General features: G+C 44.5%; 1 protein-coding gene across 2 annotated transcripts; it reads left to right on the top strand.

Annotated features, from left to right (window-relative positions):
- The first annotated feature begins 5,571 nt into the window (after positions 1 to 5,571).
- Positions 5,572 to 22,213, top strand: LOC129847115 (mucin-17-like). 2 transcript variants are annotated; one of them, XM_055914921.1, is made up of 10 exons: positions 5,572 to 6,117; positions 8,688 to 8,750; positions 8,928 to 9,089; positions 9,411 to 9,500; positions 9,707 to 9,825; positions 9,995 to 10,145; positions 10,273 to 10,539; positions 16,392 to 21,164; positions 21,309 to 21,384; positions 21,505 to 22,213. In XM_055914921.1, the coding sequence occupies exons 1-10, from the start codon at positions 6,094 to 6,096 to the stop codon at positions 21,609 to 21,611; spliced, it is 5,832 nt and encodes a 1,943-aa protein (XP_055770896.1). In that variant the 5' UTR covers positions 5,572 to 6,093; the 3' UTR covers positions 21,612 to 22,213. The 2 variants fall into 2 exon arrangements, with proteins under 2 accessions (XP_055770896.1, XP_055770897.1); XM_055914922.1 differs by lacking the exon at positions 5,572 to 6,117 and adding an exon at positions 6,408 to 6,625.
- The last annotated feature ends 1,098 nt before the right edge of the window (positions 22,214 to 23,311 follow it).

Genomic DNA, 23,311 nt, shown 5'->3' with positions numbered 1-23,311 from the left:
ATGCGGTAGAGCGCACGGTGTCTCCTGTACGTGTGTTTAGCCCGGTGCGGGTTATTCCACCTCCCCGCACTGGCAGGGCTAGATTGAGTATTGAGCCGGATGTCATGAAGCCGGCCCAACGCATCTGGCCTCGAGTGCCTCTCCTCGGGCCGGCATACATGGCACCAGCCTTACGCATGGTGTCCCCGGTTCGCCTACATAGCCCAGTGCGGGTTATTCCACCTCCCCGCACTGGTCGGGCTACGGGGAGCATACAACCAGGTAAGGTTGGGCAGGCTCAGTGCTCAAGGGAGCCAGTACGCCTGCATGGTCCGGTATATCCGGCGCCACCCCCCCGCCCCAGCCCAGTACCACCAGTGCTTACACCACGCACCAGGCTTCCTGTGCGTCTCCAGAGCCCTGTACCTCCTCCACGCACTAGCTCTATGGTGCGTGTCTTCAGCCCGGTATCACCAGTTCCGGCACCACGCACCAAGCCTCCTGTGCGTCTCCAGAGCCCTGTTCCTCCTCCACGCACTAGCCTTGTGGTGCGTGTCTCCAGCCCAGTACCTCCGGTTCCGGTACCACGCACCAAGCCTCCTGTGCGCCTCCAGAGTCCTGTGCGTCCTGTTGCTGCTCCCCGCACGAGCCTGAAGGTGCGTGTCCTTAGCCCGGTACCTCCAATTCCGGCACCACGCACCAGGCCTACAGTGCGCCTCAGCCGGCCAGAGTCTGCCGTCTGCCCAGCGGCGCCTGAACTGCCCGTCTGCCCAACGCCGTCTGAGCTGTCCGTCTGCCAAGCGCCGCCTGAACTGCCCCGTCTGTCCTGAGCCTTCAAAGCCGCCCATCTGTACTGAGCTTTCAAAGCCACCTGTCTGTACTGAGCCTTCAAAGCCGCCCGTCTGTACTGAGCCTTCAAAGCCGCCCGTCTGTCCTGAACCTTCATAGCCGTCCGCGAGACAGGAGCCGCTAGAGCCGTCCCCCAGACAGGAGCCGCTAGAGCCTTCCGCCAGACAGGAGCCGCTAGAGCCTTCCGCCAGACAGGAGCCGCTAGAGCCTTCCGCCAGACAGGAGCCGCCAGAGCCTTCCGCCAGACAGGAGCAGCCAGAGCCTTCCGCCAGACAGGAGCAGCCAAAGCCTTCCGCCAGACAGGAGCAGCCAGAGCCTTCCGCCAGACAGGAGCAGCCAGAGCCTTCCGCCAGACAGGAGCAGCCAGAGCCTTCCGCCAGCCATGAGCAGCCAGAGCCGTCCGCCAGCCATGAGCAGCCAGAGCCGTCCGCCAGCCATGAGCAGCCAGAGCCGTCCGCCAGCCATGAGCAGCCAGAGCCGTCCGCCAACCATGAGCAGCCAGAGCCGTCAGCCAGCCATGAGCAGCCAGAGCCGTCAGCCAGCCCTGAGCAGCCACAGCCGTCAGCCAGCCATGAGCAGCCACAGCCGTCAGCCAGCCATGAGCAGCCAGAGCCGTCAGCCAGCCATGAGCAGCCCCTCAGTCCGGAGCTGCCCCTCAGTCCGGAGCTGCCCCTCAGTCCGGAGCTGCCCCTTAGTCCGGTTCTGCCCCTTAATCCAGTGAGGTTAATTTGGAGGGTGGCCATTTGGAGGAAGATACAGAAGCGGGGTTTGACTATGGTGGGGTGGGGACCACGTCCGGAGCCGGAGCCGCCACCGTGGACAGATGCCCACCCAGACCCTTCCCTAGACTTTAGGTGGTGCGCCCGGAGTTCGCACCTTGAGGGGGGGTTCTGTCACGTTCCTGACCTGTTTTCCTTGTTTTTGTATGTGTTTAGTTGGTCAGGGCGTGAGTTGGGGTGGGCATTCTATGTTATGTGTTTCTATGTTGGGTTAAATGTGTTGCCTGATAACGGTTTTCAATTAGAGGCAGGTGTTTGACGTTTCCTCTGATTGAGAACCACATTAAGGTAGGCTGTTCTCACTGTTTGTTTGTGGGTGATTGTTCCTGTGTCTGTGTCCGTTGCACCACACGGGACTGTTTCGTTTGTTCATTCGTTTGGCTAGTCTTTCCTGTTCGTGTCTATATGTACGTTTTTATGTTCAGGTCAGTCTACGTCGTTGGTTTGTTATTTTGTTAATTATCAAGTGTAGTTCGTGTCAGTGTTCGTCTTGTCAAATAAATGCATTATGTCTACATTCAACGCTGAATTTTGGTCCGACCCTTACTCCTCCTCCTTATCCGAGGAGGAGGCATTAGACAGCCGTTACAGGGTCGAATTTTAGCATTGATTGCACTTATGATACAGTACTTTACAGCTTTGATTGGTCACAGAATATATGACCTGAAGGGGGGATGTAATTATCTGAATTACTGTAGATTTGAATAGTTTAGTTAATCAAAAGTGAAGTATGGTTATAAGTCCAATGGGTGTTGTTCATATACCACTCAGACTCAAAATCAATATAATAGAAACATACTATTTATCAGCCTATTGACAGATTATTGCTATCAACTGCTGGTTGCAAGTTATATTACCCTGTTTGTATCTTTTGGAACAATAGCAATCAAGTTGATTAAAATGTTGTAGAATAGATAGATGGGCTACCACTGGTGTCACAGGCATCCATAAGTCTTGACCACCATGTTGCGATGCTTCTTTAGGATCACGTTGTTGTTGTCATCGTGGAAGAGTACAGAGATGGGACTGAGCTTGGTGGGTGCGCAGCAGGCTTTGGGAACCTTATCCGGCTTCAGAACGTGAACCTGCCATTGAAAACGGTAAATCAGACTCATTCATACATGCACTTTCATCATAGTCAATGATAATATCCTGTCATAAAAGATATATGGGTTAGGAGGGGTGGTATATTGAACATATACCACAAACCTCAGAGGTGCCTTATTGCTATTAGAACACCTACTCATTCAAGGGTTTTTCTTTATTTTTACTATTTTCTACATTGTTGAATAATAGTGAAGGCATCAAAACTATGAAATAACACAAATGGAATCATGTAGTAACCAAAAAAGTGTAAAACATATCAAAACCTGTACGTCAAGGCTGAGAAATGTCTGTTCTTCCAACAGTCCGTCTCCTTCCTAGGGTACCGCATTTCCACTTCAGGGGTAAAGATGGAGAGTGACCGCATTTCAGCCGTGCGTAATTTTTCCTGTAGTCCACAATCATCTCCTTTGTCTTGATCACATAAATATATTTTTAATTTGAGGTCTTTCCCTGTGTTGAAAATCAAGTATAGTTTGGTGGCAAGGGCAGTGTCATGTTTTTTTGGGAGCAGTTATCAGTTGTGTACATTGCATATGTCTTAGTAAAACGCCCTTGATGTTTATTATGATGTTATGGGGGTGGGGAGGGAATGCAACAATATTGTATATTGTTTGGGGAAAAAATATGGATTCAATTTCACGCCTTAAGTATTGAATTCAAAATGAAATAAATCGTAAATATCAGAAATAAAGTTGAAAATGTGAAGAATGAGAGAAGTGATGGATGTTGAGAGAATCGTTTGTAGATTTGTAAACAAAAGGAGCAGAACTAATTTAAAAGCAGAACAAATTATTTGAAAACTAATTTAAAAATAGTCTTTTGTTTTCATCGCAGTGCTAACTGCGCCACCAGAGTCTCTGGGTTCGCCCCCAGGCTCTGTCGCAGCCGGCCGCGACCGGGAGGTCCGTGGGGCGATGCACAATTGGGCTAGCGTCTTCCGGGATAGGGAGGGTTTGGCCAGTGCGATCGCGCTCCAGCGACTCCTGTGGCGGGCTGGGCGCAGTGCGCGCTAGCCAAGGGGGCCAGGTGCACGGTGTTTCCTCCGACACATTGGTGTGGCTGGCTTCCGGGTTGGAGGCGCGCTGTGTTAAAGAAGCAGTGCGGCTTGGTTGGGTTGTGCCTCGGAGGACGCATGGCTTTCGACCTTCGTCTCTCCCGAGCCCGTACGGGAGTTGTAGCGATGAGACAAGATAGTAATTACTAGCGATTGGATACCACGAAAATTGGGGGGAAAGGGGATAAAAAAAAAAAAATAATAATAAAAAAAATAGTCTTTCGTATTAACTCTTCAAACAACCAACCCTATTGAATCCATTTCGCTCTTGCCTGCAGTTACTACCTTTGGGTAGATGACTTGGATCTTTAATTTCCCTGATAGTTTTTTTTCGATTGCGAGTTTTGGTGGTTTTATTTTGTCCTACTCAGTTGTGTAATTTTATGATTTCATGTCTATAGACTGTTTAGTGAGGAGCTAAACCGGAAATTGCTTCTGCTACATTTTTCATGTACCATCCCTGAGATGACTAATACAAGAAATGATTGACAGTAATTTTCAGCGATCTATATAACCGGTCTAGTTTACTGATCATATTGGAGCTCCCTGCTATGTGTTCCTCTGGATGTCTTAGTCTAACGTCTGTAACTAGATGCTTAAAAACCTGTAGAATGAGAGTAGTTACTCAATATTTTTCTGTTTTTCAAGGATCAAACTCCTATGGGTCCATTCGGCAAAACAACTCCCACCATCACCGACCGAAGTTGCAGCCATTGTGTCCTTTCCAAATAGCCTATATTTTTTTGTATTTAATTACTTGTAAACCTTATACTTTTTATTAGTTCCAATAGGCCTCCAGTGTTGTTTGCTTGAACAGTCACTGAGGCTGTATTTAACGTTAAACAATAGTTATTTCAGATGCAGCAGGTTTAGATACTTAGCTAACTAGCATTGATAGCTTAGCACCAAAGATACAGGCTGAGAGTCTAGGATTCCTGTACATTTTTCCTGTAAATGTCGTTCTTCTAACAGGCTTAATGTTACATCAGAATTTCTGAACCAAGAGGAGCAACATCACAAGACTTTTCTTGAATGATTGTGAAACAAACCAAGAAGACCAGGGCGGGGTTTGAGAAGTGGAAAATTCTTGCATTGGTTGTTAATTTTGTCAATCTAAAGGCACAACCCGAATTTGAGCCAATAATAGGTAGTTGTACATGTTACTCCACAACCTTGTGAAAATGACATGTTTTCATTTTAGTCAAAAACAACTTTATCGAAGGAGTGCCTTTTGATTTGACAGCCTGCGATTTGAGATTCTTGGATCCAGCGGCCGTGTCTTTGTGAGACGCAGAGTAGGTGAATGGATAATTTCTGCATGTGTGATTTCCACCGTGAAGCATGGAGGAGGAGGTGTGATGGTGTGGGTGTGCTTTGCTTTATTTAGAGTTCAAGGCACACTTAACCAGCATGGCTACCACCGCATTCTGCAGCGATACGCCAGCCCATCTGGTCTGTGTTTAGTGGGAGTGTCATTTGTTTTTCAACAGGACAATGACCTAACCCACCTCCAGGCTGTGTAAGGGCTATTTGACCAAGATGAGTGATGGAGTGATGCACAAGATGACCTGGCCTCCACAATCACCTGATCTCAACCCAATTGAGATGGTTTGAGATTAATTGGACCGCAGAGTGAAGGAAAAGCAGCCAACAATTGCTCACCATATGTGGGAACTCTTTCAAGACTCTTGGAAAAGCATTCCAGGTGAAGCTGGCTGATAGAATGCCAAGAGTGTGCAAAGCTGTTATCAAGGCAAAGGGTGGCTACTTTGAAGAATCTCAAATATAAAATATATTTTGATTTGTTTAACACTTTTTTGGTTACTACATGAATCCATATGTGTTTCATAGTTTTGATGTCTTCACTATTTTACAATGTAGAACATAGTAAAAATAAAGAAAAACCCTTGAATGAGTGGGTGCATCCAAACTTCTGACTGGTACTGTATAGTTTACACCAAAGGGTAAAATCTATATATTTTCAGCAAAATAGTGCGTCTCAGCGTCTGTGGTCTATGATTTATGCTTAATGATGTGGACTGCAAATTACACCATAATGGGGGTAGGCCTGGGCTCACAGAAATAAGAATGAATAGAATGGGCTTGGAACTCTAACCCTGGAAATTGACTGGTAAACTCATGGGTACACTGCCAACGGCTGCCTGGTATTGTGACGCAATAATTTCAATTGTAGTTTTGAATTTCTCTTCATTCTTATTTCTAAGCCAGTTTAATATTCAGTAGCATTCAAGATTTGGCAACCTCAGATGAAGTACGATGTTTTACCGGCTCATTTTGGAGACCAACGTAGACTAGACCTGTAGCATGGACAGCGACGAGGCCCGAAAAGTAAGTGAATTTCTATCGCTATAGGCCTAGCCTTGAAATGATTGACTGTCGACCGTTTTTCTATTGATTACTCTGAAAAATGTATGGAAAAGGGTGCATGTCTGAGGTTATGTGTAAATCCCCTGCTCCCAAAAAGGCTCTTACATATTCATTTTTATTTACAAATAACAAAACAATTACATGGAAGGACATTGACAGGAATAAAACCTAGTATTGACGTGGTTGTACTGTCCTAATACACCCTCACAAGGCAATTTTGATCCGCATAGATACTAATCATCTAGACCACAGGGATTGGTGGAAGTCATGCAAAACAGTTTTTTCCGCATTCATGTAAAGATGGCACTGAAGCAGACACATTGAGCACACGTTTGGCATGTCAACGCTTGTTGTACTAATAACATATGCCACCAACAAAGGGGATGGATACAATTTGGGATTTTAACTTTCCTGACCAGGACAGTCACGCAATACTGAAATATAAAAGAAAACCAGAAACCCTGAACATGTGAGTAGATATATTATTAATGAGCTAGCAATGCTGTGTGTGCGCGCTCATCCGGAAAACGAGTGTGCGTGGCTTTTGACAATTCAGTATGGGGTGCACGTCCAACTGACCGTCAGCTGGCTAGAGATCGTGTGTGTGGTGTAACGTTACAGATTCAAATAACCCATTGAATGTCAGAATACAACTACAAGGATTATATGAATTATAGGTATAATAGATTGAAGCTAGTATAAACTTCTGATCATCTCTTATGGGAACATGTAGCACAAATCTATTGCTTCATGCTAATGCTAGCTAGGTAGGTTTTGACCTTTTGGTAGGGGCGCGTCAGTTTTAGCTAGGTGGCTGTCACTGGCTAGAAATCGTGTGTATGGTGTACTGATTCAAAGAAGACATCAGATGAAATTTCAGAATATAAGTCATTATATGGCTAATTGACGTTAGTATCAATTGCAGATATCTGATGAGAGCAGGTTGCATTGTTAGTCTATGCTCGTTAGCTAGCTAATTAATTTTGATGTCAGATCTACTTAGCTAGCTAGTTCTTACCAGTGTCTGGATATCGGCGTTTCAGAGCAAGTTCAACCATCATTTCCCCCCTGGGAATGCTGTGCCATGGTGTTGTATCCCTAGATTAGCAATGTATGTGTGTGTAGCTGTCAGTCAGTGTCATACAGGTTCGATTGCATCACTATCAGAATAAAATGATATGATACCAAGGTAAAACGCAGTAACTGCAGCCAAGGGCAGGTTGAAACCAAGCTAAAAAGCACTAAGTTCAGTTACTGCCATTTACCTTGGTTTCACAGTAACCTTTTGCAGTTACTGCTAATACGGCCCCCATTTTCTCCAAAACACAATACAATAGAGGCAGGAAACGTGTCCACTGACTCGCCAGACGGTCCCTATGGACATGACCCTATGTGAACCAAGGTCCTCTACTCCACCAATTAATTCACACATAAAACGGTCAACCGAATCGTTTCTAGTCATCTCTCCTCCTTCCAGGCTTTTTCTTCTCTTGATTTTATATTGCGATTGGCAACTTTCATAAATTAGGTGCGTTACCGCCACTGACCTCGTTCGTTTTTCAGTCACCCACTTGGGTATAACCAATGAGATGGCACGTGGGTACCTGCTTCTATAAACCAATGAGGAGATGGGAGAGGCAGGACTTGCAGTGCGATCTGCATCAGAAATAGAACTGACTTCTATTTTAGCCCTTTGCTATGCAGACGCTCGTTGGCGCGCCCAAGCAGTGTGGGTGCAATAATTGAATAATATAGATTTCTAAATTCATTTGGTGTAGTCAGCCTGTTAGTCGTGATAATGCTTTAAATCCATCACTGCAAATAACTTGACAGTTTCGAAATCGAATACATGTGGATCACATTTTAGGGTTGAGGTATGATTCTGTGGAAGGCTTGGCAACAGAGTGCACCTGTTGCAGCAAGCCCAGGCACAACTGGAGCTGCGCTTTATGGAGCGGGCACACCATAAATAAGCCTGTAGACTATATCAATAGGTTAAGGCTACAATATCCTTTCATAGTGTTTATATCAGTACAACAACATAGGTCTATCAGATAGCGGACGTTTGGGGGGCATAGGGCCTACCTTTTCTGGAGACGCAGTTTAATCAAGTTTCAGTTATTACATCACTTGTTTACAATATTAGTCAATATGCCTACTATGTCAAAAAGTGCGGGCAAAGAATAAGAAAATGTGAGTAGGCCTAGGATAATGCTTTGTTCGTTCTTCATATTAATATCGCTTCACATTTGTATAATTCTAAAGATGGATGATGAAAGTCTATGAGATGAATATGTAGCCTACAGAATCAGTCATCATGTAGGCCTACGGTTAGTTGACTACTTTAAGAATAGTTTAACAATGTAAATGGATCAAACAAATTTGTTTTAGATATGAGCTTGATTCAACATTTTTCATGCAAAGTGAATTGGCAAAAGGGGGAATTATTGCAAACCAAGTGACAGGGATGGGGTCTACTATCAAAACCCCACGTCTAAAAAGTTTTGTCATGATTGTCTCTGTATTTGTAGGGGTTACAGGAAGCCCCAGAGAGGACATTCCCTGTATTCTTCAGAGGAAAACTGGGGGAGAAGGTTAGTGTGATAGTATGACATTCCAAATGATCTGAGATCCTCAATTTCTTTCAAATGAAATGTTACCTAATTATATCTTTTTAATGACCCTTCCCATTTCCAGTCCTAATTCCACAACCATTCCCACTGTAGTATCCATTGCCCTGACATTGAGGTTTGTTAAAACACAATCCACAGCTCCATCAGGAGACCCCCGGGTTTGACCTGTTGGACCCCAACATGAGAGTCATGGATGTTAGTTATAACTGCCTCCACGACAAACACCTGAAGAGTTTTTTCCGCCATCCGGAAAGGAAGAAGCGGCTGGTGAAGCAAGGCCTCATCACCTCAAATGAGAAGGCATGGCAAACCTCCTTTTTCTTTCCAAAATCTTAAAGTGACACTTATATGGAACTGAGAAAATTGGACAGGTGTAAGCAATATGATGGCTAGGTGAAATGTTTGCCATTTTGCTTAGTTTACACAAATCCAAATCTACAAGTGCATAAGGTCATTGTTAGTGCAGGTTGTAAAAGAGAATGTGTTCTTAATGTCTTACCTGGTTAAATAAAGGCAAAATCAATCAATATTGGGGTAGAGGTTAGAGGTAGATTTGGGATTGGGTGTTTGTACACATGAACTTCCTCTAAAAATGGCTCTTTTGTGGCTCCTCCCTTTCAGGTGCTGTGTACGTGTAAAGAGTACAATCGCTACAGTAGCTACATCAAGTCAGTTCAGTTGCTGTGGGAGAAGCAGTGCTGTGCCCAGCAGGTTAGAGTGGTCTACTTTCTAGATGCACAATTATAAAAACACAAAAGCTATATTGTAAGACACACCTTTCCATGCGTTTTATTTCAACTGTGTATGTAACTTGCTGTCGCTCATGGATCGGGAAAGGGTTTTCTGATCACGTGACAACACCAGGAAAAACTTGTGGAAGGCAAGGGTGCAAATGAATCTCTCTCTCTCTCTGTCAGAAAAATCTTTTGAAGCAGTTCCTAGTCTTGCAGCAGCAAGGGGAGGTTCCTTCCCACATCTCACTGACGGATATTAGAGAATGGCTCATTGCCAAGGGTAGAAACTACTTCAAGAACACGTGAGTGTTATTAGAATCTTTTACCCAAATTTGTTAAAAAAACATAAGCAAAGGTGTGGAATCACGTTGACCTCCTATCTAGCAATAACTTAAGAAATAGATATGGTGGACAGTTTGAGTTGTAGAAAAATGAAGGTAAATCATGTTTGATGTTCCCTTGTATGTGAAGGTTTCAGAGTGAAATGGAAGAGGGGAAGAACCTTCACTTGGCCGAACTGGCTTGGGATGTGAAACGACGCCTCAGGCTTGAGGAGCTGGAAAGAGAAGTGTGCAGGGAGCTGCGCCTGGCGCGCCGAATCCGCTGGTCGGTGATTGGACAGGTAAGGATGGAACAGCGGCACTCCTAGGGCTGATATCAACTCATAGTTGCTTAAGCAGCAGTAGGACCTCAGTGTTTCTGTTGGTATCTTCATCCATTTGCCTCTCTCTCTCACCCGTCTCTCTTAGCCTGGTAGCCAGATGGGAGATTGGAGACCCCTGGGCATGGAGACACACACACCTCTGGTAATGGACTCTCCCTTCAGACACTCCACCTCCTCGATGGACACTCTTTCCAGTCAGATCTCGACTAAGAACCTCGAGGTTGCTAGGCTACATACTGCCAGACCACGTTATGCCAGACCACCAACTGAAAGACCTAGCAGTGACTCTGATCACTCTGGAACCTTGTCGACTGTGACGACCTGCTCACCACATTCAGCTAGCCCGTCAGTGGTAGGTCATTTTGGTCATGAACATGTTCCCAGCTTTCACTCTTTGGGGGCTGTAGACATATTACTGCTTCCCTGTCTCCCATCTCCTGGGAAATCCATATCCAAGTACAGTTGCAAGAAAAAGTATGTGAACCCTTTGGAATTACCTGGACTTCTGTGTAAATTGGTCATAAAATGTTATCTGATCTTCATCTAAGTCACAACAATAGACAAACACAGTCTGCTTAAACTAATAACACACAAATAATTTTACTTTTTCATGTCTTTATTGAACACACCGTGTAAACATTCACAGTGCAGGGTGGAAAAAGTACACTCAGCAAAAAAATAAACCTCCCTTTTTTAGGACCCTGTCTTTCAAAGATAATTCGTATAAATCCAAATAACTTCACAGATCTTCATTGTAAAGGGTATAAACACTGTTTCCCATGCTTTTTCAATGAACCATAAACAATGAATGAACATGCATTTGTGGAACGGTCGTTAAGACACTAACAGCTTACAGACGATAGGCAATTAAGGTCACAGTTATGAAAACGTAGGAAACTAAATCAAATCAAATCAAATTTTATTTGTCACATACACATGGTTAGCAGATGTTAATGCGAGTGTAGCGAAATGCTTGTGCTTCTAGTTCCGACAATGCAGTAATAACCAACAAGTAATCTAACCTAACAATTCCACAACTACTACCTTATACACACAAGTGTAAAGGGATAAAGAATATGTACATAAAGATATATGAATGAGTGATGGTACAGAACGGCATAGGCAAGATGCAGTAGATGGTATAGAGTACAGTATATACATATGAGATGAGTAATGTAGGGTATGTAAACATAAAGTGGCATAGTTTAAAGTGGCTAGTGATACATGTATTACATAAAGATGGCAAGATGCAGTAGATGATATAGAGTACAGTATATACATATACATATGAGATGAGTAATGTAGGGTATGTAAATATTATATTAAGTGGCATTGTTTAAAGTGGCTAGTGGTAAATTTTTACATAATTTCCATCAATTCCCATTATTAAAGTGGCTGGAGTTGAGTCAGTATGTTGGCAGCGGCCGCTAAATGTTAGCGGTGGCTGTTTAACAGTCTGATGGCCTTGAGATAGAAGCTGTTTTTCAGTCTCTCGGTCCCTGCTTTGATGCATCTGTACTGACCTCGCCTTCTGGATGATAGCGGGGTGAACAGGCAGTGGCTTGGGTGGTTGTTGTCCTTGATGATCTTTATGGCCTTCCTGTGACATCGGGTGGTGTAGGTGTCCTGGAGGGCAGGTAGTTTTCCCCCGGTGATGCGTTGTGCAGACCTCACTACCCTCTGGAGAGCCTTAAGGTTGTGGGCGGAGCAGTTGCCGTACCAGGCGGTGATACAGCCCGACAGGATGCTCTCGATTGTGCATCTGTAGAAGTTTGTGAGTGCTTTTGGTGACAAGCCGAATTTCTTCAGCCTCCTGAGGTTGAAGAGGCGCTGCTGCGCCTTCTTCACAACGCTGTCTGTGTGGGTGGACCAATTCAGTTTGTCCGTGATGTGTACACCGAGGAACTTAAAACTTTCCACCTTCTCCACTACTGACCCGTCGATGTGGATAGGGGGGTTACCCCCTATCGATGTGGATAGAGGGGGTAAAGAGGCCTTTCTACTGACTCTGAAAAACACCAAAAGAAAAATGTCCAGGGTCCCTGCTCATTTGTGTGAACGTGCCTTAGGCATGCTGTAAGTAGGCATGAGGACTGCAGATGTGGCCAGGGCAATACATTGCAATGTCTGTACTGTGAGATGCCTAAGACAGCGCTACAGGGAGACAAGACGGACAGGTGATCGTCCTCGCAGTGGCAGACCTCGTGTAACAACACCTCCACAGGATTGGTACATCCAAACATCACACCTGCGGGACAGGTACAGGATGGCAACAACAACTGCCCGAGTTACACCAGGAACGCACAACCCCTCCATCAGTGCTCAGACTGTCCGCAATAGGCTGAGAGAGGCTGGACTGAGGGCTTGTAGGCCTGTTGTAAGGAAACCGGCAACAACGTCGCCAATGGGCACAAACCAACCATCGCTGGACCAGACAGGACTGTCAAAAAGTGCTCTTCACTGACGAGTCATGGTTTTGTTTCACCAGGGTTGATGGTCGGATTCGCGTTTATCGTCGAAGGAATGAGCGTTACACCGATGCCTGTACTCTGGAGCGGGATCGATTTGGAGGTGGAGGGTCTGTCATTGCCTTGGGCGGTGTGTCACTGCATTATCGGACTGAGCTTGTTGTTATTCCAGGCAGTGTCAACGCTGTGCGTTACAGGGAAGAAAACCTCCTCCCTCATGTGGTACCCTTCCTGCAGGCTTATCCTGACATGACCCTCCAGCATGACAATGCCACAAGCCATACTGCTCGTCCTGTGCGAGATTTCCTGCAAGACAAGAATGTCCGTGTTCTGCCATGGCCAGCGAAGAGCTCGTATCTCAATCCCATTGAGCACGTCTGGGACCTGTTGGATCGGCGGGTGAGGGCTAGGGCCATCCCCTCCAGAAATGTCCTGGAACTTGCAGGTGCCTTGGTGGAAGAGTGGGGTAACATCTCACAGCAAGAACTGGCAAATCTGGTGCAGTCCATGAGGAGGAGATGCACTGCAGTACTTAATGCAGCTGGTGGCCACACCAGATACTGACTGTTACTTTTGATTTTGAACCCCCCCTTTGTTCAGGGACACATTATTCCATTTCTGTTAGCCACATATTCAGTTTATGTCTCAGTTGTTCAATCTTGTATGCTCATACAATTATTTACACATATATAATTTCATGAAATCAGAAGTACAATACAGCAAATGAAAGATAAACATCTTGTGAATCCAGCCATCATTTCCGATTTTTAAAATGTTTTACAGCAAAAACACTATGTATTCATATTAGCTCACCACAATAGCCAAACACACAACGCCATGTTTTCACCATGTTTCCACCGCATAGGTAGCTTTCACAAAACCCACAAATAGAGATAAAATTAATCACTAACCTTGAACAACTTCATCAGATGACAGTCTTATAACATCATGTTATACAATACATTTATGTTTTGTTCGAAAATGTGCATATTTGAGGTATAAATTGTAGTTTTACATTGCAGCCACCATCACAAATAGCACCAAACAGCCAGAATAATTACAGAGAGCAATGTGAAATACATAAATACTCATCATAAAACATTTATGAAAAATACATGTTGTACAGCAAATGAAAGATACACTGGTCCTTAATGCAACCGCTGTGTTAGATTTTTTAAAATAACTTTAGTACAACATACAGCATGCAATATTGTGAGACAGCGCCCTACAATTCTCCACCTTGTTGGAGCCAACATAAAATACGAAATAACATCATAAATATTGTCTTACTTTTGATGTTCTTCCATCAGAATGTTGTGCAAGGAGTCCTAGTTCCAGAATAAATCGTTGTTTGTTTTTAGAATGTCCATTTCTTCTGTCGAATTAGCAACTTTGGCTAGCCATGTGGAGCTCACGTGTCCAAGAAATGTTTGCGCCTGGAACGAAAAATTCCAAAAGTCCCAATAAACGTTGAATAAACTGGTCAAACTCGGTTGAAAAATCCTACTTTATGATGTTTTTCTCATATGTATCCAATAAAATCAGAGCCGGAGCATTTCGTCGTGTAAACCGAACGCATTTCAGAAGACAATGTGAGGTTCCCTTGTGCACAGCTGACTACTGACAAAAGAGCGGACCTGTTACTCCAAAAGCTCTCATTCGGCCTCACATCAAGCTAGACACCCATTCAACCTTCTACTGCCTGTTGACATCTAGTGGAAGGCGTATGAAGTGCATACAGATCCATAAATATAAGCCAGTTGAATAGGCAGGCCCTGACACAGAGCCCCTTTTTCAGAATGTTCACTTCCTGTCTGGAAGTTTGCTGCCAAATGATTTCTGTTTTACTCACAGATATAATTCAAACAGTTTTAGAAACTTCAGAGTGTTTTCTATCCAATAGTAATAATAATATGTATATTGTAGGATCTAGAACAGAGTACGAAGCCGTTTAATTTGGGCACGATTTTTCCCCAAAGTGAAAACAGCGCCCCCCCCTATTAAGAAGAAGTTAAGTTTGCTGAAAATAAATATAGTTGACAGTGAGAGGACGTTTCTTTTTTTGCTGAGTTTATGTGAACCCTTGGTTTTAATAAATGGTTGACCCTACTTTGGCAGCAATAACCTCAACGTTTTCTGTAGTTGCAGATCAGACCTGCGCAACGGTCAGGAGGAATTTTATACCATTCCTCTTTACAAAACTGTTTCAGTTTAGCAATATTCTTGGGATGTCTGGTGTGAAGCTCTCTCTTGAGGCCCTGCCACAGCATCTCAATCGGGTTGAGGTCAGTACTCTGACTGGGCCACTACAGAAGGCATATTTTCTTCTGTTGTAGCCATTCTGTTGTTTATTTACTTCTGTGTTTTGGGTCGTTGTCCTGTTGCATCACCCAACTTCTGTTGAGCTTCAATTGGCGAACAACCTTAAATTCTCCAACAAAATGTCTTGATTAACTTGGCAATACATTTTTCCATTGATGATAGCTAGCTGTCCAGACCCCGAGGCAGCAAAGCAGCTCCAAACCATGATATGATGCTCCCTTCACCATACTTTACAGTTGGGATGAGGTTTTGATATTGGTGTGCTGTGCTTTTGTTTTCTCCACACAGTGTTGTGTGTTCCTTTCAAACAACAACATTTTAGTTTCATCTCTCCACAGAATATTTTGCCAGTAGCGCTGTGGAACATCCAGATGCTCTTTTGCAAACTTCAAACGTGCAGCAATGTTTTTATTTGGACAGTCGGTGGCTTCTTCCATGGTGTCCTCCCATGAACACCATTCTTGTTTAGTGTTTTACGTATCGTAGACTCGTCAACAGAGATGTTAGGATGTTCCAGAGATTTCTTTAAGTCTTCAGCTAACACTCTAAGATTCTGCTTAACCTCATTGAGCATTCTGCGCTGTGCTCTTGCAGTCATCTTTGCAGGACGGCCACTCCTAGGGAGAGTAGGAACAGCGCTGAACTTTCTACATTTATCTACAGTTTGTGTAACCGTGGAGTGATGAACATCAAGGCTTTTAGAGATACTTTTGTAACCCTTTCCAGCTTTATGCAAGTCAACAATTCTTAATCTTGGGTCTTCTGAGATCTCTTTTGTTTGAGGCATGGTTCACATCAGACAATGCTTCTTGTGAATAGCAAACTCAAATTTTGTGAGTTTTTTTAGGGCAGGCAGCTCTAACCAACATCTCCAATCTCGTCTCAATGATTGTACTCCAGGTTAGCTGACTCCAATTAGCTTTTGGAGAAGTCATTAGCCTCGGGGTTCACATACTTTTTTCAACTTACACTGTGAATGTTTAAATGATGTATTCAGTAGAGACAAGAGAAATACAATAATTTGTGTGTTATTAGTTTAAGCAGAATGTGTTAATCTGTTGTTGTGACTTAGATGAAGATTAAATCTAATTTTATGACCAATTCATGCAGAAATTCAGATAATTCCAATAGGGTTCATATACTTTGTCTTGCCACTGTATTTGGATGATATGATGTAATATGCGTTTGCCACTTTGGTAAATGTAAAAAGTCTAGATGAGGAAGATGATTAAGTTGCAACAATGGAGACCACACATTTGATATAGAATAATTGCAACAACAAAAAATGAAAGGTATACTTGTTATATTTACTTTAAAAATATTTTGGATATGGATTAACATGTGTTTTGATTTCCAACATACTGTAAATCTTAATCAATTCCGTTGATGTACCTTTCTGTTTTCATTAATACAGATTACTGTTAGGGACTTGCTGCTCATGATTGGGCACATAACTAGCTCAGTATTGGAGGAGGTAAATAGCATCCTGATCCCTGCCTTGGTTGACCTTATAAGGCTGAGAGCTTCAGAAAGTGATGCAGAGAGTATGCTCTCCATCAGCAAAGACACCAACGAAGATTCAACCCAGGGCTCTGTCAGCTGTACCTCCCTACTCTCCAAAGTCAATGTGATCTGTCTCACTCAGAGTCCTGACAGTAGGTCCTCCCCAATCTCCATTGAAGAACCAGTCAAAACTTGTTGTAGCAGCAGTTCTCTGTCCAGTGAGGAACGAGCACACTCTTCCTCCAGTCAGATCTCTACTAAGAACCTCCTGGCTACTTGGCCACGTTCTACCAGGCCCCAATCTGCCAAACCGCCACCTGCTAAACCATCACCTGCTAAACCACCATCTGATAAACCGTCACCTGCTAAACCGTCACCTGCTAAACCGTCACCTGCTAAACCACCATCTGCTAAACCACCATCTGCTAAACCACCATCTGCTAAACCACCACCTACTAAACCACCACCTGCTAAACTACGATCTGCTAAACCACAATCTGGCAAACCACCACCTGCTAAACTACGATCTGCTAAACCACAATCTGCTAAACCACCACCTGCTAAACCACAATCTGCTAAACCACCACCTGCTAAACTACAATCTGCTAAACCACTACTTGCTAAATTACAATCTGCTAAACCACCTACTGCCACTGACTACTCTGGAACCTTATCTGCTGTGGTAGGTCGTGGGCATGTCATCCCTGTCAAACTGACCTTGGCCCCTTTCTCCTCCTTACTCTCCAGCGAAGAGACCAACACCAACCTCCCCTCCAGCAGCCGCCCCTCCTCATGCTCTATCAAGCTTTTAGACAGAAGGAGTGACATTCCTTGCTCCCTGGCTGTGAGCTCTATTTCAACTGTTCCTGGACCTGACTCTAGCAGGAGCCCTAAGCGGGAGAATCAATATGCTACTGAGGTCTCGTCGATCTGCCTCAGCCAAGATAGAAATGGCCAAGGAGGGAGTGTGACACCTCCAGCCCCTTTGGATGTTTCCCTCCCCTCCATTATTGAGCGGGCTGGCGGACTTGTATGTTCCGTCATCTCCCAGTCTTTAGCAATTGTGGAGGCGCGGTCAAGTGTGAATGGTGAGAAGGGCTCTCCATCTCCCACCACAGTCTCCCATTCTCCTACAAGGGTGTTTGTCAGCCACTTAAGGAGTAGCCCATTAGGTGAGGACCTTGTAGATTCAACACTTGCGGATGTTATCTCTGTCCTGAAAATGGAGGGAATTTTTTCCTCCTCTCCGACTTTGGACGAGGAGCTGCTTGATCTCTCCTCCAGTTGTTCTTCATCATCCAGCGAAACACTGCAATGTGTGTCTGTTGGCCCTCTTGGCAGTGGGTCGGAGACGTCCTTCAAACTTCTTGGGGGTCGTACTCTGAGTATTGCCACCCCAACGGCCCATGTTATCACAGAGGACTTAGAAGTCTACAGTGATGAGATCATTGACGAAATCCTTATTATAATGAGGACCAAAAAAGATGATGACAGTGGAAGTGACGTCTCTGGTGCATCAACACCATGCAGCACACCAGCACCACAGAGTCGGTCCTCTTCTGCACTGAGGGGAGTGCTTCCCCATGACAGGAGGATACTCAGCACAACACTGCTTGGAATCCAGAACACACTAGACAGTGAGAACCTCTCAGGAGAGTGCTCCATCTCACCACAGGACAATGCCAGAGTCCTGGAGATGATAAAGTTGCTGCAGAGGCGCCTTGATGGGACACCCTCAGAGTCCTCCATCCATATCACAGATGTGGCTTCACCCTTGGGCTTTCCTCTCCCTGTATCTCTCCATGCTGTTCAGTCGTGTGTATTTGCCACTGACAAAGACCTGAAGGCAGAAAGAGTGAAGGGAGTCTTTGAAAGCCTGAGATCCCAGTTTATGAGCTACTCCATCAAGCCTGTGAGTAACATCATTACCAGGGCAACAACAAAGATGGCTGCCTCCAAGCAGGTTAGTTTAGAGACACTCCAGGCAGCATCAGCAAAATCATCTGCTGTGGCTCAGAACCTTATTAGTTCGGTTTTATTTCAAGTTGCCAAGGTGTCCTGCTCTGATGACTTAGAGGGTCTGGGTGATCATCTCAGATGCCCCTCAACTTTGACCAGAGTTCTGACACCTTTGACCTCAGAGAAGGCTACACTGACACCTGCTGTTCTGAAGATCAGAAGGGAGATGTGTAAGGAAGTGGCCACTGAACTCCAGAGTTTCTTGATCAAGGAATCCCTTACTGGCACCCAGACACCATCCAATGGACATGCTTGCACTTCTGGTTCTGCCCCAAGGGAAGCTGTGCGGGACATCCTGAGGAAAACCAAAGAGGAGGCTTCCAACAAAAGCCTGAATAATATTTTCTCTGTTAATTTGGATGAGCGGCTCACAGACTCCATTGCAGATGCCTTATATCCAAAGCTGCATGACACATTGGAGTCCAAGAGAGAGCTGCAGGCTTCTTATTACAGCTCCCAGATCAGCTGCAGCCTCAGCCCCTTTGAAGTTGAGAGCAGCCTAGAGCTCCAGGAGTTCACTGACCCACTATCTGAGTCAGTATTGTGTCTCCTGGATAGGACATTTGGAGATAAAGCTCAGAACTTAAAGACAGGCGGGGGTGTTTTACAATATGTCACAGACCCAACCTATAAGAAGCTTTTGATTGGACCCCACACCAACGATGTCAATGTGGTTGTGCACACGATTGCAGTGGAGGAGTTGCCTGTTGAGGGTTGTATTGCGCAAAGTGAGGCCATTCATGGCCTTCACAAGAAGCAAGAGTTACCTTCCAGCACCAGTGACAGAGGGAATGAGACCCCGAGCCCTACTAATTGCCTGCTGGAGGGTGTAGTGGGCAAACTGATACGGAAGATGCTATTTCAGGGCCTTGACATCCCTGAGTTACCCATGAACGACAGCCGCTCTGAGAGCTTTAAGCCACAGTATGAACTGATTGCGAAGCTTTGTCCTCTGATGGTAAGAACAATCATGGCTACAACCATAGCCAATCAACAACCTACTATTCAAGAAGCAGTGATGTCTTCCGACAACATCCATGTGAAAGAGCTGTGTGAGGCAGGTATCAAACCTCTCAAAGAGAACCATGTACCCGATGACTCTGAGACAAACATCATGGTCAGAAGGGCTTTGAGTGAAATTGAATCCTGTATGATTGAGACCTCCGCCAACGACTCTCCCAGTCTACATTCCACACCAGAGGTGGTTGTAGACCTGATCACCAAGCTGCTTCATGGGTATGAACTTCCCTCAGAGGACTTTGCATCACCTGTGTCATCCCCAACCACCACTCTCTCTGATGTGGCAATGGACATGGTGGTTTCTGTCCTTCGGGACCTGTCCGATTCCCCAGACGTTACCTCAGCATTGGAAATGACCAAGGATCTCAAGACGCCGTACTCCCGCCCCTCAAGTGCAAGGATTGTAAGTGCCCTCTGCAGAGAGCTGGAGGAGCACGTGGGCTCTCCTGATGCTCTGAGGCGAGCTTTGAGGCGCGGCAGCGGGGAGATGACAACAGCCATTGCGAGTGCAGTCACCAGGGAAGTCAACCGTCTGGGTTCAATCGTACCCAAAGTCTCTGTCCGGCCGCTCTCCTCAGACATCTGCCTAAGGACAGACCAGGACAAGGTCACGGTTAAGAGCCGATGTGGCTCGGCTGAGGTGAAGACATCCCAACCGGTGTATATTATTGTTCACGTAGAGGCGGTGATGGATATCATTGTCCGGCTGCGCGCTCTGATTGTTCCTCGGACCCAGGATAAACTGGCCAGCTGGACCCTAGTTGAGGATGTGACCAACAAGCTGTCCAGTGCTCTGTGGGTGAGGGTGACTAACAGGTGGAGGGAAGCAAATGTCTGCCTGAAGGCAACAGACATCTTTCAGTTGGTGCTGTCGGTGCATAGAAAGTTGATGCAACGCTATGGCACAGAGGAAGCCCTACAGAAGATACTGTGCCACAAGGCACCCAAGCTGCACAAGGACATTGTCTGTCTTGTCACGAACGGAATTATGGATGCACCATCCAAACTTCAAGGCACCAAAAATCTGGAATCTACACTCAACTTGAAAGAATTGACAGCCTTGTTTAATGAAATGACAACCCGTCAATCTTTGAATAAGAAAGCTGAGCAGAGCAGCATCAAGACTGAGATTGAACAGCCGGAGAGGTCCACTGTGGATCAAGTGACATCCGGTTCCAGCAGCTTCATTAGGGAGCTTATATTAGAAGAAGTCCTGATGAAGCTTGTCAAGAAGATATGCCGTTTTCCAAAAAGGACCAACAAACATCAGCGCATCCAGATCAGTGATCTGGTGACTGAGCTGATCCGATTGTTCGATGATGAGGTGGCCAAATATCTGATTGAGGAAATGGGAAGCCAGCAAAAAAGTTTTAATTCTAAGATGACATCGAAGCTGGCAGATGCCATCTACACTGACCTTGGGAAGGTCAAGCGTTTGAAACGCTCCTTGAAAATTGACGATTTATTTGAGGATCAGGAGATGCTTTCCTTTGTCTCTGACATTGTTTCCCACAAGCTACTGGCCATCTTGAAACCCTCAGTGCCCAACCCATATGACCACAAGACCTCAGACCTTGAAGACTCATGCAGTGATGATGTGGAGGATGCGGAATCTGAGGGGGTGCATTATGCCACCGGCAGAAAGGTAAGACAAGCTCAGATTACTCTTGAATGGTCATTGGTTGTGCTTTTTGATATCGGCACCAGTAACTATAGTTGTATAATTATAAGAATATGTAAAGGAAGTGAAATTGATGTTTAATTGTGCATCTTTGAATTCTGATCACAGTCCAAGATGAGCATTGTCCTTAAAGACACTACAGACCAGCCAGAGATGTACATTGCTGTGGATTCTCCACCTATGAGTGAGTGTTCCTGGGGGGAAATGTTCTTATGGGACAATTATGTATAAAGAAGTAATAAATTATTGTTTTATCAGACAATTGTCCATCTGAAATTCTTACATATTTTCATCTTCTTGCCAGTTAAATTATCCAAGATGAGGAAAGGCATCCGGGGCTTCTTCTGGGGAGTCCAGAAGGCCTGGAAACGCTTGGTCACCTGCAAGTCCTCTGGGTCCTCTGATGGATAGCCTGGATGACGTGCAGCCCATGTCAGTTGCTTTTGCCAGGCTACATCTGAGGAGAACACCACAACTGGCCTCAATACAACATTTTTATTTTTGTTGTTCATTTCTGTTTTCATTTTGAGTCCCCTAATGCTGCTCTATTTGAACCAGGCTGTCAGTGGACTAGCTTACCATTAGTTTATACTCCTTAAGGAAGATCCACTATAGGCTACTCAACACCAAAATTCCATCTGGGTCTTTTGATCCCTTATTAGCTCCCACTCCTGTAACTAGGAATGTGAGCTTCTAAATGTCATTCAGACATCTACAGCTTCTCCTGTGATCAGGAAGATAAGCTAAGAAGCCCAACCAATTTAGATGTGATGCCATCTCCCTATTGTAATCATTGATCCACGTCCATTGCAGCCTCTAAATTTGATGTAGATATTTAGCCTAAATTAAAGAATTACAAGGAGGGTAGGCCGACAGCAGCTTCTACTCTTACGATTAGGAAAGTGGTGCTAAACATTTTGGGATTTGAGGAACTATGTATTTTATTTTTCAATCACTTACATACTTTTTAATGGATGTTTTAATAAACCATTTGTATTGCAGATTTTGATTAATATTGTATCTTTCATAATTGTTCATTTTAATTTAGGTATTCATTTGATGACATGGGACTAAAGCGTAGTTTATACCCTACATACGTACACAAGAAATAACTACAAGCAGCTTCACAAAAACCACTCTACACAAGAACGCAGGATCAGCATTTTGTGAAGCGTTCTTGTGTTGCACTGTCACAGTCGTCTTCTTGAATGACAGTGGACCAAGGCGCAACGTATGCAAAATACATCTTCTTTATTTGAGAAAGAAGACAAACGAAACAAACACTATACACAAACTAACCAAAACAACAAACGACCGTGAAGCTACAAACGTTAGTGCACAAACAAGCAACAAACGTTCAACATACTGACATAGACAATTACCCACAAATGCATGATGCCTATGGCTGCCTTAAATATGGCTCCCAATCAGAGACAAATGAAAGACATCTGTCTCTGATTGAGAACCACTCAGGCAACCATAGACTTACCTAGAAACATACACTCCACCATAGACACAGCTAGACTTCTATACTAAACATAAACCCAACTACTCTAATAAACCCCCTAAACCTTACAACCACCCTAGACACTACAAAAACCACATACATTCCCCATGTCACACCCTGACCTAACTAAAATAATTAAGAAAACAACGAATACTAAGGCCAGGGCGTGACATGCACACGAAGGGTATGAACTAGGCTTAGTCATTTTATGACTTCTATAAGGGTATATAATGGTATCCATAGTGCAGTATTAAGATATTCATTATGGAGCTTTATATTATAGTAGAAATAGTGTAAATGAGTAAAAGTGAATTGATGTATGTCAACTTGATGGCGATATTTGCTTGCTCAACAAAAGCTATATTGGTGTTAGAAGGTCTGAAGTTGCATGACATTCACATATTTATTTAATTGGCACGGCCCTGAAAGAGGTAGAAAAGGCCTCAAGATGGCAACAAATATATTCTATCAGAAAATCGAATCAATGTATTTATCCCATGCGCTGAGTAGAACAGGTGAAATGCGTACTTACATCTTCCTCTAACTCTGCCTTGGCAGAGAAGGGCTTGATGAATCATATACAGTATATTGAATTCAGAGTTTC

The sequence above is a fragment of the Salvelinus fontinalis genome, unplaced genomic scaffold, assembly GCF_029448725.1.
Source record: "Salvelinus fontinalis isolate EN_2023a unplaced genomic scaffold, ASM2944872v1 scaffold_0709, whole genome shotgun sequence".
NCBI lineage: Eukaryota > Metazoa > Chordata > Actinopteri > Salmoniformes > Salmonidae > Salvelinus > Salvelinus fontinalis.
The sequence above is the reverse complement of the archived record's forward strand: the minus strand, read 5'-3'. Positions and strand labels throughout refer to the sequence as shown.